This window comes from Micromys minutus (assembly GCF_963924665.1).
Source record: "Micromys minutus genome assembly, chromosome: 1".
Lineage (NCBI taxonomy): Eukaryota > Metazoa > Chordata > Mammalia > Rodentia > Muridae > Micromys > Micromys minutus.
In genome coordinates, this window is record NC_137969.1 from 29,597,952 (window position 1) to 29,615,354 (window position 17,403).

At 41.6% G+C, this 17,403-nt stretch overlaps 1 protein-coding gene across 6 annotated transcripts in view; it reads right to left on the reverse strand.

Moving 5' to 3' along the window:
- NF2 (NF2, moesin-ezrin-radixin like (MERLIN) tumor suppressor) overlaps positions 1–16,032 on the reverse strand; it is a gene marked incomplete at its 3' end in the record, with an annotated part of 82,088 nt that extends 66,056 nt beyond the window's left edge. For all 6 annotated transcript variants that reach the window (XM_080942439.1, XM_080942440.1, XM_080942436.1 and 3 more), the window contains exon 1: positions 15,454–16,032. In XM_080942439.1, coding sequence (XP_080798565.1) covers positions 15,454–15,567 — 114 coding nt within the window. In that variant the 5' untranslated portion in view covers positions 15,568–16,032. The remainder of the gene's footprint in view (positions 1–15,453) is intronic.
- Positions 16,033–17,403: the final 1,371 nt, after the last annotated feature.

Here is a 17,403-nt window from a genome sequence, read left to right on the forward strand (position 1 = left end):
CACACACCACACATACATACACACCACATACACACACCACACATACACACACACCACACACATACCACACACACACACACACACACACACCACACACACAGTCTCTCAAAATATGAACAAGTGCTGCACAATCTGTGGACATAAGTGCTGTGGTTGGCTGGTGATGCTGCTGCTGCTGATGATAGCTAGATGAGACTTCTGAGTAGAACACTTCTAAGTAATGATTGCAATGAAGCAAGAATTTATGACACTCTTTATTAAAATTCTAATTACATAACTAGGCCTAAGAAACATATTTCCCCCTTAGGTGACACATACTGATTCCCTTTTTCTAAAAATACCTTAGCAAAGAAATTTAAACCTCAAAAAACTAAAGAAAATTTTCCATAGAACAAAAGGCCCTACTAGGAAGAAACAAATCATAGCACTTTGGGAAGCCATAAAATGAAGGTTTTAAACTCTGGTTCAGTTTTTAGTCTTTCAAAGCAAAATAAGTACTGGTTTTTAGGGAGTAAAAGTCTTTGTGATTGGGCTGGAGAGATGGCTCAGTGGTTAAGAGCACTGACTCCTCTTCCAAAGGTTCTGAGTTCAATTCCCAGAAACCACATGGTGGCTCACAACCGTCTGTAATGGGATCGGATGTCCTCTTCTGGTGTGTCTGAGGACAGCTACACCTTACTCATATACATTAAATAAATACATCTTTTAAAAAAACAGGTCTTTGTGATTGTAGCTTCTGGCACCTTCCCTACCCAAACGGAGAGTGGGTATTGAGTCAGCAGTGAGCCCAGAGAAGAGATCAGTATTTCAGATCCTTTCTCCTGCCACCACAACCAACCTGTGACTTCAGTGACCTAATTTAAGTAGGCGCCAGTGTTTTCACTCCTAATTCCTCCACGCTTTCTGTAACCTCCAGATTTTGTGCTGGGGGATGTACTTGTTTCAAAGTCAGCTAACAAACAGATGACAAAGCAAAAAAGAACAATTATAGTATTATAAAGGCAAGATAGAGCCTGTCCTCCAAAAGCCAAGAAGACAGTATCCATCTGAGGAAGTTAGCTCACAACATGAGAGCAATCATAGCTCTGTCAAACAGCCATAAACACTTCAACCTGCTGTGTTGAGTCACTTCACCTCTTCAGTGGCCCAACCTCGGCAGTCATCAAGTGGTCACCCTCTGAGTCCATGATTTTGAGATGGTTTTATATAAATCAAACAGTACTTTTTTCATTGCTGGAGTAATTTTTCTGTCAACTTTTAACAACCCATTCTGTTAACTTAAAATCATTTCTAAGAATGTAACTAATACTTAATACTTCTTAAGTATTAGTTACATTCTTAGAAATGTATTGTACTTTCTTACTCAGGGCTCTGCTAGTATGATCCTTATGCCTCACAACCAAAGGTGATTATAGAGCTTGGATAGTGTTGTACACCTGTAATCCCATCACAAGTGGAGCAAGAATTTCAGCCAACCAGGGGCTAAAGAGATGGGTCAAGAGCCGCCATGTGGTTGCTGGGAATTAAACTCAGGACCTCTGGAAGGGCAGTCAGTGTCCCTAACCTCTGAGCCAATGCTCCAGCCCCGAGACACATTCTCAAAAGGAAAAAAAAAAAAGCATAGACTGTTTTATGAACTCTCTAATTCAACAAAAAATGATCATTATAAATACTGATGAAAAGTAAGATTTTAGCAAATAACATGCTGTGGAGAATATGCAATTAGCAGTGATTACAATACTTAACATACTGAAAATAACAATTCTCTAGAAACAATAGTAAGGATTGTTTGGTATGGATAAAACAAAAGCCTAAGCCAGAAGCGGTGGCTGATGCCTGTATCCCTAACACTCACCAGGAGGCTGAGACAGGATAACTGAGAAATTGAAGCCAGCCTGAGCTAGAGACTGTCTAAAACAAAACAAAACAACACCAACAAAACCAGGAAGAAAGATGCAATGCTTATATCTTTACATTAAATATAATTTTAAACATTTTGGTGGTGGCACATACCTTTAATCCCAGCACTCAGAAGATAAGAGGCAGGTGGATATCTATGAGTTCGAAGCCAGCCTGATCTACAGAGTGAGTTCCAGGACATCCAGGGCTACACAGAGAAACCTTGTCTCAAAAAACTAAAATAAGTAAATAAATAAACACATACATGATGTGTAATATTCAGGCTCTCCCCTGAAAATACAAAGAAAGAGAGAGAGAGAGAGAGAGAGAGAGAGAGAGAGAGAGAGAGAGAGAGAGAGAGAGAGAAAGAAAGAAAATTATGTGAAGGGTGTTTTCCCTGCATGTTGTATTCCTGAAACCTGTGAGGAGAGCATCAGATCCCCTGGAATTAGAGTTACAGATGGTTGTGAACCACAGATAGCTGCTAGGAATTAAACTGGAGTCCTCTGGAAGAGTAGCCAGTACACCTACTCCTAATCACAGAAACATCTCTCCAACTTCAACAAGGCAAAAAGTGCCTCAACATTAGGCAAAATTAGCAGACTATCAAATACAACCAACCCAGACTATTATCTAAATGATTATTCCTTCTTGGCTATTATAAATAAATAAATAAATAAATAAATAAATAAATAAATAAATAGCTCCTAAGTCAGTCCTAGGGCACAGTCTCAAAATGGCATATTTATTCAGGAGGCTGAGGCAGAAAGATTATAAGTTAAAGGCTAACTCAGACAACCCCTATTGACACCCTTGCCTCCCAATAAAAAGTAAAATTAATAAAGGACTAGAGATATAGCTCAGTGGAAGAGCAATTACCAGGCATGCTCAAGGCTTTATCCCTAGTACTTAAAACAAATTTAAGAACCTCAGCTGCTGCCGCACTCCGGAAAGCCCAGCACCTCACCTGAGCACAGTAGTGCTGGCCCTGGATGTGGGGACTAAGGATGAGCTGGCACAAGAGGACACAAGAGCAGGAGAGCCAGAGGGTTAACCAGCTTAGACACCTCTCAGGTCCAGATACAAGGCTTTGAATTAACCCACCCCAATATCTACCCCATCAATAAATTAACTGCTGGAGTGCATGAAGGGCTGGTCCTACAGATCCAAAACTGCAGGATCTCCATGACACAGGGCAACAACAGTACATCTGAGAGAAGTCCCAGTGAGGTTCCAGTATTGATAGTGTAGCAGAAGCCAGACCAACAAGTTATTGCAATGAACATCTGTAAGCAAAGAAGTGCGGACTAAAGGGCATACTGTGGGATTCACCGCAGCTTCCACAAGATCTGCTTTCTCTGTTGGAGGGGAGGTTACAAGAGGACGGTACAAGGAGAGGGGGTGATAAGTAGGTCTGGGGCACATGACTGTGACATTCACAAAGAACCAAACTAAATTTTAAACAAACAAATAAACAAAACCTCTCAGTAGTACTGGAGACAAAACTCAGTAGTAAAGCACCAGCAGCGTAGGCATGGGTTCCAACTCGGAATTCCTCCCCTCCAAACAAACTTCTGGATAACAGAAACCAGAGAATGCAAACCTGTCCATGCAGCACCCAGAAAACTTAAACATTCTGTCTCTGATTCTAAAATTTTTTTAAATGTTTTTTGAAGATTTGTTTATTTTATGTATGTGAGTACACTGTAGCTGTCTTCAGACACACCAGAAGAGGGCATGAGATCCCACTACAGATGGTTGTGAGCCACCATGTGGTTGCTGAGAATTGAACTCAGAACCTCTGGAAGAGCAGTCAGTGCTAAGCCATCTCCCAATTCTAAGATTTAACACCGACTTTAGCAATACTAAAGTAACAGTAAGTTATAGGAATAGTTAGAAAAATCTGTCCTCTGTCTCCACCTAGTGGTGCCAGGGATTCCTCAACTGAGACAAGCAGCTTGAGCCTCTCAGAACCCATTACAGTTTAAGGTTTAAGACCTGGGATGTCACTCAGAGGAAGAGGGGTACTTGCCTATGGCCATCCATCTCCAACACAATAAAAACAAACTTACTTCTTGAACCCAGAACTACTAACAATTTTCTGCATGCTAAAAGTATTCCTAAAATATGGATTTAGACTCTAATCTACACAAGCACACACACGAGGATGGAACACATCATCCTGAAACAAACCAAAGAAGCTTCACCAGCTCTAGAGCGGTCAGTAGCTCTGAGTTTTAAGATGGGATTGTGGTATATGCCTGTAATCCCAGCACACAAGAGGTTGAAGCAACAGAATTCAGAAAGAAGCCAGCTGAGATTACACAGTGAAATGCTGTCTCACAAAAATGGGAAGAGAGAATCGCTGAAGGCTTTTGAAATGTGACTCCTTCCCTTTAGTGTTCAGATGAACAACTAGGGAAGGAGATTCAACAAGCCCAAAAAGAGCTCAGCCTAGACACCAGATATTCAGAGCCCAGCTCAGGGCTCTCAGTGATCTTATACAAGTGACAGGGAACCACATACAGAAGGTGTGTAGTCCTCCAGAGACCAATTGTAACCCGGCTTGTCAGCAAACTCCCTGAAAGACCTTGGTACTCATTAGACCCATGTATCTGTCTTTTCGGCACTCACTGATATCCATGTTTCTAAGAAAGGCTTTTCTTTTTTTGTTGTTGTTATGTTTTGTTTTAAAAGGACAAACCTGCATTATGTTGCCCAGGATGGTCCCAAACTCCTGGTTCAAACAATCCTCTTGCCTCAGTCTCCTAAGTAGCTCTCACACTGCATGGCTTCTATCCCCATTTTAATATGATTTAATGTCATTTCAAGCCCAAATATTTGTTGTGTATGTGCATATACAAAAATATATATCTTCTATCTCTAACTGGATCATGAGCACCTTGAAAAATTAGTACCTTTCCTCGGTTTTTCAGTCTGTCTCTGTCTCTCTGTCTCCCTGTCTGTCTGTCTGTCTGTCCATGTCTTTTCTCCCTCACCACAATAGGAGTTCCTCTGAAACTCAGAAAGGAGCCATGCACTTCAATGTGCCTGCAGTCCTCTTCTTCTTACTGTATTCTGATAATTTCAGTTTGGGTTCCTCTAAAACTGAACTAATGGAGACACTTGGAGGGAAAGGAATGGTGAACTTCTAAGTTAAAAAAAAAAAATTAAACCAATGCTGGGGGTGTAGCTTTTTGGTAAAGAACTGGTCTGGTGTACTGCAGGCTGTGGGATCCAATCCCAATATGCAAAGAAAAAGAAACAAGGTACCAGTTGATATCTATGTGGGCACACCACATGTTTTAGACAGGTTGAATACCAAGGAAGAACCACTCTGACCATAAAAAATGTGAAAAATGCATCTAGAAAACACTTTAACTGTTGCAAAATAAGCTTTACTTTAGGCCAAAAGCATGAATTCCAAGCTGATCATGGGCAACTGAAAAAGACTGTCTTATAAAAAATGCTCAGGTGATCCAAAGGACAAACTAGGCATCGAGGCAATACAGCAAAGAGAGTGTTAGTCATGTCATTAGCCAACAAAATCTAAGCCCACTAGCAAGTTCACAAAATGGCTTTGAGATAGAATCTTACACCAAGTTCAATAAATAAAATAATGACAAAGACAAATAAGTTGTCTTTAATAATAAGTTCTTTAAATAGACTATTATTCCCACTTTTCCTATTTACCAAATACTTAAAATCCGTTTTTGGTTTTTTTGGGGTTTTTTTTTTTTTTGGTGGTGGTGGGGGCTCTAAAGTTTCCTTCTTTCCACTTGGAGACTCCTACAGAATGTCATACTTGGTAGAAAGGGCTGGCCTGTTCCTACTGACACACTTGGTGAAGAAAAGAATGGCCTGGAAGACTGGCTGCCTGGATTCAAATCCCAGGCCCACCTTTTAGTAGTAGTATGATACCCAGCACAAAAAGAAAGCTTGGACAGCAAGTGAATTACTAGTATCTCTGTACCAGGCAACAAGTGAGGAGGGCATTCCAGGCCTACAGAGACTCTGAACAGAAGTTGAGAGAGTAACTGGGCCAATGGGCTCAGAGCAAAGTGTATGTGACAAAGTATAGGAGAGGCTAAAAGAAGCAAAGAAATTACTAGAAGTTTAGGACATACCTCCATTTACTCAAAAGATCTTATATAGTTTTACTTTGTACCAGGTATTGGCCTAAGTATTTTCCCAATAACTCCCTACAAGAAAATCATGACACTTCCCATCTTACAGATGGTCCAAGAGAGAGGTAAAGGAGCAAGTTCCTCAGAAGAAGCACCAGGGACCAAGTCTCCCAGTCTGTGATTCTAGGTCATCCTCTGCTACACAGCAAGTTCAAGGCCAGCTTGGGACATCTGAGTTCTATCCCTAGAACCCATTTAAAGGTGGAAGGAGAGAGCTGAGTCCACAAAAGTAATCATATGGCTTTCCATACATACCCTTTCACATCTGTAATTGTTTTAAGTTTAATTAAAATAAAAAAAAACAAAATTAGGGGCTGAAGAGACGGTTCAGTGGTTAAGAGGACTGGCTGCTCTTTCAAAGGTCCCAAGTTCAATTCCCAGCAGCCACATGGTGGCTCGCTAACTATATAATGGGGTCCCATGCCATCTTCTGGCATGTACGTATACATGCAGATAGGTACTCAAATAAATAAATAAATAAATAAATAAATAAATAAATAAATAAATCTTAAGAAAAAGAAACCTAAAACAAGCCAGGTAGTAACAGCATTGCAAACCTTTAATCCCAGAGCTAAGGCAGAATCAAGCAGATATCTGAGCTCAAGGTCAGCCTGGTCTACAGAGTGAATTCCAGGATAGCCAGGACTACACAAAGAACCCCTATCTCAAAAAAAAAAAAAAAAAAAAAAAAAAAAACCCCTAAAACTAAACAAAAAAGTGCTAGGCAATAGAAATTTTCCAGCCATGTTATAAGCTTATGGGGACACCACCACACATGAAGGGCACTGTTGATTGGAACATTATATGTCTGGTACTTTCAATTGTGTGTCCTTCTCCTTGAATCAACTGTGGTTCCATTGAGACATTAAGTAAGCTATTTATCCTGTCTAATCCTGCTTCCCCCCTGGAAGCAAAATAAATAATAACACACATGTCCAAAATGACCTTGATCACTATTAGGTGATGTCAGCTGCCTAGCCTTTGTGGGAACCCAGTCTCTCTTGAATAAATAAATGAAGCCCTGTTATATCAAGTGGAATTAAACCACTGAATACTGTACATAAAACAGTCACTGCTATTCCCTAGTCCTTCAGCCCACTAATGGGCAGGTATCAAGTCCATAAAAATAGCAGCACTAACCAGCATGCTGCCTGCCTCTCCATCCTTCACACCACAGACCACAGACCATTCAAATGCACTGTCCATAGGACATTGGTGGCAAAAGGATGAGAGCCTTTGTTCTGTAATAGGCTTCTTAGTGCACACACATACAGTCCTAATATCCTATATACCCTATAAAATAGCAATCATAATTTCCAGATGTTATATGCCTATGTTTTTGGAAGTATAGGAATAAAGACTATACTAAAAATACTAGAATTATTCCTTCTGCTTTCCTCCCCTTTGAAAGTTCTATTATAGACAAACTATGTCTTGTTTATATGGTATAATGTTTATATACTTGTTATATGGTATAATGACCTGTTATGTTGGACGTCAATTGATCATAACCCTATTTGGCTGTGGTAAAAACATTTAAAATGCCAACCAACATGAGAAGACCTTTTTTTTTTTATGTAATACAGAATTAGAATCTCTCACAACTCAATTTTGAGAAATTTTTCATATTTGACTCATCTCCCTGATAGATTGAATTATTAGAGCAAAATCCCAGACTAGATAAGAAATAACATAACTGTTTAGCCTCCTGGCAAATTACATTCAGCATCCACTTTCTCAAGATGACAAATATCAAATCTCTCAAGTGGAAAAATCCTCTAGAGCATCAAGCCAATGGTGCAATGCAGCAAATAGATAGATAGGTAGGTAGATAGAGAGAGAGAGAGAGAGAGAGAGAGAGAGAGAGAGAGAGAGAGAGAGAGTCCACCCCATTGCTGCAGCAAAAATCGTGAACTCATTGCCATAAGGTAACATGACTCACATGGCAGCTACCACTGGTTCTAAAATCCTTCTTGGAAGGTCGCTTTAAGGTCATTTGACCTTAACAAAACCAAGAGTTCTACAAATACTGGCTTTCTTTTTTCCCTAAGGCACCTGCCATCTCCTTGAGTAAATTTGGCACAAAAACATGGCAGAGAATGAGACTATTTGCTTCTTTAAGCTCTCTAACACCACAGAACATACTATTATTACTTTAAACAAAATATTCAAACATCATGTATAAATGGTGTTTCCACTATAATTTGAAGTCCAAGGCAGATGCAATGACTTAACAAAAAACACAACAGGGCAGTGACTAAAGTGATACGAGCCTCCTACTTTAGGCCAGTTATAGCCTTTCTGCTGCATCTTTCTGGGAGAACTAAGCATCACACATCCTTGTGGCAAGTGTGCAGGGCCAGTATTATTGATCCCACTTTACTGATGTGGAAACATCACAGTCCAAGCAGAAGTGGGTAGGAAAAAGGCCAAACTTGAAGTTTCAATCTGTCTTATTTACAGTCCATGTGCCTTCTATTACTGCTCTGCCACTTAAATTGTGGCCATTGGACCAGCAGCATTAACATCATCTGAAAACTAATTAGAAATAAGCATTTGGGCTGGAGAGATGGCTCAGTGGTTAAGAGCATTGACACCTCTTCCAGAGGTCCTGAGTTCAATTCCCAGCAACCACATGGTGGCTCACAACCATCTGTAATGGGATCTGATGCCCTCTTCTGGTGTGTCTGAAGACAGCTACAGTGTACTTATATATAATAAATAAATAAATCTTTAAAAAAAAAAAAAAAAAAGGAAGATTTCTCAGCCAGGTAGTGGTGGCACAGGCCTTTGATCTCAGCACTTAGGAAGGCAGAGGCACTTACTCTGTGATTTCAAGGTCAGCTTGTTCTACAGATGCAGTTCTAGGATAGCCAGGGCTACACAGAGAAACCCAGGTTTAATTGCCACCTTCATGTCATTTGTGGGCCATTAAAGTTTAAAAGTTGCTATACTATTATGCTTCTCTGACTGTTAGTACTACTATCCCTTTGTATGGACTTGCACTGTGGTCTCAATGTGTGGGGGTGGGGGGATGGTAGGGGTGGACATTTAATGTTTGAAATATTTTTTGTCACAACTAGGGATGGATAAATAGACAGATGGGTGGATGGATGGATGGATGGATGGATGGATGGATGGATGGATATATGGAAAGGATCAAAAGCTGGAGGGCTTGATCAATATCCTACAATGCCTGTAGATCTAGTAGCCTAAGCCTGTAAGCCACACATTACAAGTTTGAGGCTAGTCTAGTCAACATAGTAAGTTTCAGGCCAGGCAGTCCTACATAGAAAACACTGTCTCCAAGTTGCTTCTGAGGTGGTGGTCTCTGTGACTTCCACCATGGCATGCTCCTCCAGCCAGGGCCAGAAAGTACAGAAGGTGACAGTGCAGCCCATCAACCTTATCTTCAGATACTTGCAGAATAGGTCTCGAATTCAGGTGTGGCTGCATGAGCAAGTGAATATGTGGATAGAGGGCTGTTATTGGCTTTGATGAGTACACAAACCTCGTATTAGATGATGCAGAAGAAATTCATTCTAAAACAAAGTCCAGAAGACAACTGGGTCGGATCATGCTAAAAGAAGATAATAAAAGTTGAGAAAGCTATTTGGTGTTTTTAAAGATGTCTTCTACTGGGACATTTACTCATCTTATTTTACTTGCACATTATCATTAGATGACAATAAATGTTGTGAGATTGTTTTTGTTACAAAAAACAAGTTTCAAAAAATAAAACAAAAAATTCTACAGTACACATCACTGCTTCCCCATACTAAAGATTATCCAGTCCAAACATCAGCAGTGCTGAAGCTGAGAAACCACATCCTACTTGAACATACGGTTATTTCTTATCTGCAGATCAGTTTTTAAGGATTACTTTTACTATTTTTAATTATGTATAAATGTAGGAATGTACATGTATGTGAGTCCAAGTGCCCATGAAGATTAGAGGGCATAAGACCTCTCTAGAACCAGAGTTACAAATGATGTTGAGTGCCCTGATATAGGGTTAAAACCCAAAGGGTCTTTAAGTTACAGTAGAATATTGTCTGGGTTTTTTGTTTGTTTGTTTGTTTTTGCTTTCCAGACAGGGTCTCACTAGCTATCCTGGAACTCATTCTGTAGACCAAACTGGTCTCAAACTTGGGGATCGACTCTGCTTCTGCTTCCAGAGATTACAGTGCCTATTGGGATTAAAAGTATATGCCACTGTGACCAGCCAGGACATGGTCTTAACCACTGAGGCATCTCTCCAGCTGGGCATGTTGACAAATGTCTATAATCCCAGCACTTGAAAAATAAAGGCAGGAAATCAGGTCAGCTGCAGTTAGATACCAAGTTCAAAGCCAACCTGATCTATATGAAACCTTGGCCTGCTTCCTTCTCCAAAAAAGAACAAACAACTCATTGAAATATTTGTTATTGGGCATGAGGTTCAATCTTCAGGACAAAACATCATGTGTGTCATGTGTGTCACGTGCATGTAATGCCCACGGAGGCCAAAAGATGGCATCAGATGCCCAGGAACTGAGTTACAGGTGGTTATAAGCTGCCATGTGGGTGTAGGAAGCAAACCTGGGTCCTCCATAAGAGCAGTGAATAATCCTTACCACTAAGCCATCTCTCTAACCCCTAGATTCGTATTTTTAGATCTTTTTAGTAGCTGTTTCTGTAGAGCTTATCATATAATCTTGACTTATCAAAATCAACTTCGGGTTTAAGCTAGTTTAAGTGATTCAGAAATGTTCTGGTGTAGTGTTAGTATATACACCTATCAAACACACAACTCACTATTACAGCAATTCTTTTTCCATCTGTAGTTATTTCCTTAGCCTATTATAACTTTGTTCCAACACATCTTTTCTGTGTTGTTAGCCAACGTGTTATACATACAATACATGCTATATGCCCAACATTATATGCAGTTAAACATTTTTAACCACTTAAGAAGAAAACTGTGCATTTACACCATCTTATATAATCATATAATTACCTGTACTGTTTTCTCATGTGCATTTGAATTACTGTCTGAGGTCTCCTACCTTCAGCCTGAAGGACCCCTTAACAGGTTCTGTAAGGCATGACCTTGGGCAATAAAACCTCCTGGCTTTGGTTGTCTGTTGTCTTACTTCACCACTCGGAAATGGCAAACTATACTGAACTTTGCTAGATAGAATTCTTAGTTGGCGTTCTATTTTGTTTTATTTTTCTGTTTTGTTTTTCAGGACAGAGTTTGTATAGCTTGGCTGTCCTAGAACTCACTCTGTAGACCAGGCTGGCGTTGAACTCAAAATCTGCCTGCCTCTGCCTTCCTAGTACTGGGATTAAAGTCATCTGCCACCACCACCAATGTCTTTCTTCCTTCTTCTTACAGTTTATAATTTACATAATTTATAACTTATAACTGGAGTTCCTCTACTGAGTATTTTAATCCAACTACTGTACTTTTGAGCTATAGAACTTTCATTAGGTTCTCGTTTATAATTCCCCTCTGTAGGAATTTCCTTTTGATTTGGCAGTATTATGGTACCTTCCTTTACTATTCTGTGCTTCCCTTAAATTATGGGAATATATTTATAATGACTACTAAATCTTGTGTGTGTGTGTGTGTGTGTAGATGTGTACACAGGTAGCACACAAGTCCACATGGACACGCAGAGGCCAAAGGTCAATATTAAGTATCTCTATTACTCTCCACCTTTTTCTTTTTCTTTTTTTCTTTCTTTTTTTGGTGACAAGGTCTCTCACTGAACCTGGAGCTCAATGATTTAGTTAGACTAGCTACCTCCAGCACAGCTTTTGGGTGTTCAGGATCAAAATTCAGATCCTCATACTTTCTTGGCAAGCAGTTTACGGACTACACAATCTCCCCAACAGCTCACTCTCCCTCCCCAGACCCACCTCCTCTTCCCCTGTATAAAGATCACTTTTGAGTTTCTTCTCATATCTCATAGTTTTTAATGTTTTGGACTTTCAGATAACATATTTTAGTGATTCGAGTGCCCCTATGAAGGCTTTTATTTGGTGGGGGAGTGGTAGCACTGTACTTGCGTTTTTGAGACAAAACTTGCTATGAAACTCAAGCTGGCCTTGAACTCTCCATTCTCCAGCAAGTGCTAAGATTACAGACAGAGACCATCAAATCTACCATCAAGTCCTACAATTTATTGTTTGGTGACTATTTATTGTTTGGATGACTTCAAGAAAATCTATTCATCCTACACACTGTGAAAGCCTATGACATTTCTTCACAGAGAGGTGTTGCTTTGAACAGTTACCTTGAACGACATGGTTTTAGTATTTCCTTTCCATGACCATCCAACTGTTACATTGTAATTGTAGCTTGTTTTCTAACATTTGTAACAATGCCCTAAGGCACAACCCATATACAAACTAGCCTACTGAATTATGGTTACTCTGTCGAACTGCTTCGGAGGTAAATATTTGATATTTATGCTTACCTAAGGAGGATTCCCTACTAATTTCTAGCAAATTGGAAAACATGAAATCCAGGCTATTTCTTCAAACAATCCAACCTTCTCTCACTAAAAGCTAGTATTCTCAAAACTGCCTTCAGGCATGAACTTTCCCACTGTGTTTCTCAGATGAGTTATTTCCTTTGGGGGAAGATTAGGACAATCTGAGTTTTGCTTGTTTTGGGGTTGACTCTTGGACTACCTGAATGTGCTCTACCAGTGTTATACCCCTAGCCAGCAACTCTCTGTTTTATGTTCTGCCCCACTCCATTCCTCACATAAAAATCTCTGAACCAGGATTCTAGAACTAGGGAAGGAGATGATGCAAGCTTCTCTGAGTTGTCCCATTCCCCACCAAATCTAGGATTGAGTCTTTAGTGGAAAAACACAGTAGGTAGAGGTTGCAACTTGCCTTCCCTACCATCAAATAACTAACCACCTCACAAGTCAAAGCTGGTGCTAGAGCAGTTAGGTCCTAAATTATCTCAGTATGCCACATCCAGACCCACAAGTAGGGATTGAATAGAAAATAGAGGCCCTGTCATCCAAGTGCACCTCCTAGAACTTAGCCTTAGCAACAAGTAGAAAAACCGCTCTATCTCGCCGGAAGGGAAAGCAGCAGACAGTCTTGATTCAAACTACCGCCTCTCCCCTTGTTACATCCCCATTCTTGCTGCCTTTGCCAGTCACCCTTACACCATTTCCAAAGGTAGTTTTCAGAAGTATTTTCACCAGTTTCGGAGCAGAAAATGTATGTCAGTGAAGTGTGATACTGCCCTACTTAAGTCTGTCCTATAGAAGAGCAAAGCTAGAGTTGAGTAGTTCCAACAGAATCCCGAGCTCCATAAAGCTGAAATGATTGACTATGTAGCCATGTGCAGAAACAAGTTGGCAGCTCCTGCCTTACTGTCACTGCTACCAATCCTGCTGACCATGAATCAAAGCTCTGGGTAGCCAAGACTTAACTGCTTGAGAGTCAGTATCATACTGGCTAATAGCTCAGTCTGAAGTTCAAAATCTTGAGACACTCTGCATAAAGGAAAAGATAAGGTTTTTTCCCTCACCTTGTAGAAAGCTTTTACCACCTTCTGTAGCCCAGGCTGGACTTGAACTCTCACAAAACTGTGGCCTGTGTGTTGATGCACATGGCCCAAAATGTGTGTTAAAGAAACAAACAGATAAATATATAAATAAGAAAGTTGGGGGTTTCTCTCAAACCACCAAACAATCAAACAATTCTGACTGCCATCAGATACCAGGTGAATATCCTTCAATTCAATTCTGACATACTCTTCCTGGAAAGTTATATCTCATTGACAAAGTGTCAACCACATAAGACTGCCTCCTGTTTCTGAGGCCAATCACATGCTTCTGAAGCTACACACTCAAGAACCACAACTCCCTCTTTGGGTTCAGGTTAATTTAGTGCCACACCTTACAGGAGTAAAAACACTGAGGTTTACCTATTTTTCATAGGGGCACAAGATATTACAAGATCTTTTTAAATGTATCAGGTAAGGCATGTGAGGAACTGTGCAGACTTTCTATACCCACTACTAGAGCACATGTTCAGATGGACGCTCTCTAAGCCTCATCCTTTCAGGAGTTGATGGAGAGTTTATACAGGCACTGTTGATTAAATCATTGGCTACTGGTGATCAACTGAACCTTCAGTTTCATCTTCTTTTTTTTTTTAAATAATTGGGGGTTTTTTCTTAACATTTCTTTTTATTTTATGTATGTGAACACACTGTCACTGTCTTCAAACACACCAGAAGAGGGCACCGGATCCCATTACAGATGGTTACCAGCCACCATGTGGTTGCTGGGAATTGAACTCAGGACCTCTGGAAGTACAGCCAGAGCTCTGAATCTCTGAGCCATCTCTCCAGCCCCCTTAAGTTCCATCTTAAGGGAAGAATTTTGAAGTCCCAACCTTAAAGATCCTTTCTGGAAACCAGGCTGAATTCTAAAACTACTATAACGTGGCAACACCATCCAACGCATTAACACACACACACACACACACACACACACAAGAATTGAAGATTCTATTACTTTGGAGAGTCCAAGGATTTTAAAAGCAACAGGCCAGGGATCCAAATCAAGTATATTCCAGTGTCACAGGCACCTCTTTTTTGTTGTTGCTTTGGGTTTTTTGTTTGTTTTTTGAGAGTCAAATGTGTAAATGTCTGACACTTAGCAAATGTTCAGGGTTGTGGATACAACCCAGTGATGGGGTGCTTGCATAGCATGCACAAGGCCCTGAAAACACACACACACATACACACACAGATTGAGAGAGAGAGACAGAGACAGACAGACAGACACATACGCACGCACTTCAACAAGTGATATCTATTATCACCATGTTAGAAATTAGGGAAAGTAAATTTAAGACGCTCTTTCCTCAAAGTTTTTCCCAAAAACTTAAGTTTGGAACAGGGAAAAGTACAAACTTCCACTGAAACTAGATGTAACTTTTAAGACCTAGGGTACACAGTTAATACCTAGTGAAAAACTCCGTGGAGTTTTAGGCGCGAGTTCTACACACTGTAAACCTGTTCGTTACTACAGAAGATTCCAGTGTTTTCCAATAACAAATGAATGAAAATAGCCTTCAGGAAATGCCAAAACCAAGAGACCCACTTTAAATTTAAAAAAAAAAAAAAAAAAAAAAAAAAGGCAACCACTAGCTTTAACTTGTGATCTGGCACTAAAAAGCCCCTTCCGGTTCCAGATGATATATACGGAATCCCTCAAGCTTCCACCTCGACTGTCACCTCAACGAGGGCACCCCACGGGTAGGAACGCACGCCGCGGCCGGACAGACAGAAATTCCGCGGCTCTCCGCTCATTGCCCGTCGGGGCTGGCGGCCGGTTACCTCGCAGTTGAACTCCATCTCGGCGTCCATGGTGACGATCCGCACCGTGAATGTCTTGGGCTGTTTCCTCTTGAGTGAGCTGAAGCTCATGCGGGAAGCGATGGCTCCGGCCATGGCGCGGGGTACTGGCCTGGGACCCCCTCACCCCTAGGCCCGCGTTCTGGATCTATTAACCCCCCTGGAGTAGCTGCACAGGCCTCAGGGCCACCATGGTGGCCGGCTGGCCCGCCCGAGACAGACTTAGGCTGCCTGGGTCCCCAGCGGCCACCATGGGCCGCGAGGACCCGGCTCTGGGTGCAAAAAGATGAGTTAGGGACAGTCTCTGACGACAAGGGGTCGGAGGGAACGCCGGCGGGAGCAGGCGAGGCCCGGAGCTCGGAGATTCGAGCTGGGCACACCGGGGACACCTCGGGACGGGAATCCTAGACGGCTGTGGCGCCGATGCCGGGCTTCTGAGCGACCGACGGGGGTCGCGGGGCCGCGCAGTAGTTGGGAGCGCACACGCTCGTGCGTGTCTGTCACCGGCTCCGCTCCGCGCGCCCTCGGGAAGCGTCCTCTACCAACCCCCACCTCAGCGACCCGCCGGGTCCCCGCCCCGCCCTCAGGACTCCCAGAACGCTACACACCGATGCACCCTAACTCTTTTTTTTTCAAGGTGCTGTGATTGGCTGTAACGCCAAAGGAAGCGGGACTTCCGCTTTGACCCGCCTCCTCCAGGTTTACTCCACCAATTGAAAGTTACACTGAACCAAGGCCGCCGGTCTGTTCTCAGCGTTGAGTGGCTGGAGAGGCGGTCACTCCGAACGCCTTTGTTCGGGAAAGTATACTCCTACTCTAGCAAGACTGGTTGAGAAGGTGCAGGCGGCACCTTTCCCGGGAAACCTGTAGAGGCCAGGGCAGCTCCGCACGAGGTACTGTAGTGGTTAGCGAGAGACCCTATGTATTGTAGTGCGTCGTCCCAGAGCATCATCTGGGACACCCGGGCGAAATTCCTTTTTGACACTTAATTACATGTACTGACCTGTATTTTTCAAACTTTAAGAACACGTAGTGAGGCCTCTTAAGTTGTCCCGACTTGCCTGCCTGATCTTTCAGCATCTTTTAAAGAGAATTAAAATTACCACAGGATTTCATGATTCTCTTTACTTTACAGAGTGGTTAAGGAACTGAAGCTTGCTTAATACATGAAGAAAGCTTTAGGAAGGTGTCTGGCACATACTAGGTTGAATGCTATGAAACGGCTAGAAGTAGATCAAAGAATGGGGAATACCCTCCTTTTTTTCCCCTAAGCTACATACTTGTAGTGCTTATAGCTTAATGCCATCAAGTGTATAAAATGCTTAGGAGAATTTCAACTTTCTGGGGAGTTGTTTGAGTTTTTACTTGTTTTAAAGATACATTCACCAGTCACTGCTACTGTAAAGGGACACCATAGCCACAGCAAGTCTTATCCAAGAAAACATCTAATTGGGGACTTATCCTTTTTTACAGTTTCAGACGTTTAGTCCGTTGTCTTCACGGTGGGGAGCATGGTAGTTTGCGATTCTGGAGCAGTAGCAGATATCTAGCTCTATCCTGACCTGCAGGCTTAGAAAGCAAGGCAATGGGTTTGCCAGGGACTTTGGAAACCTCAAAACCCTCCTCTAGTGATAGACTTTCTTCAACAAGGCCACACCTCCTAATCCCTCTAATTGTTTCAAATAGGGCCATTCCTTGGTAACCAAGCATTCGAATATGTCAGCTTATGGGGTTTATTCAAACCACCACAATTTTTATTTTATGTGTATAAATGTTTTACAGCACATATGTGCATTGCATGTATAACCTACCTGGCACTCATGCCAGAAGAGGGTCCCAGTGTTGTTAAAAGTCACGGGGTACCAATGTTGTTAAAAGATGACATCCTGGGTTTCGGCACCAATGTTAGGAAAAGGATGAAGAGAGTAGGGG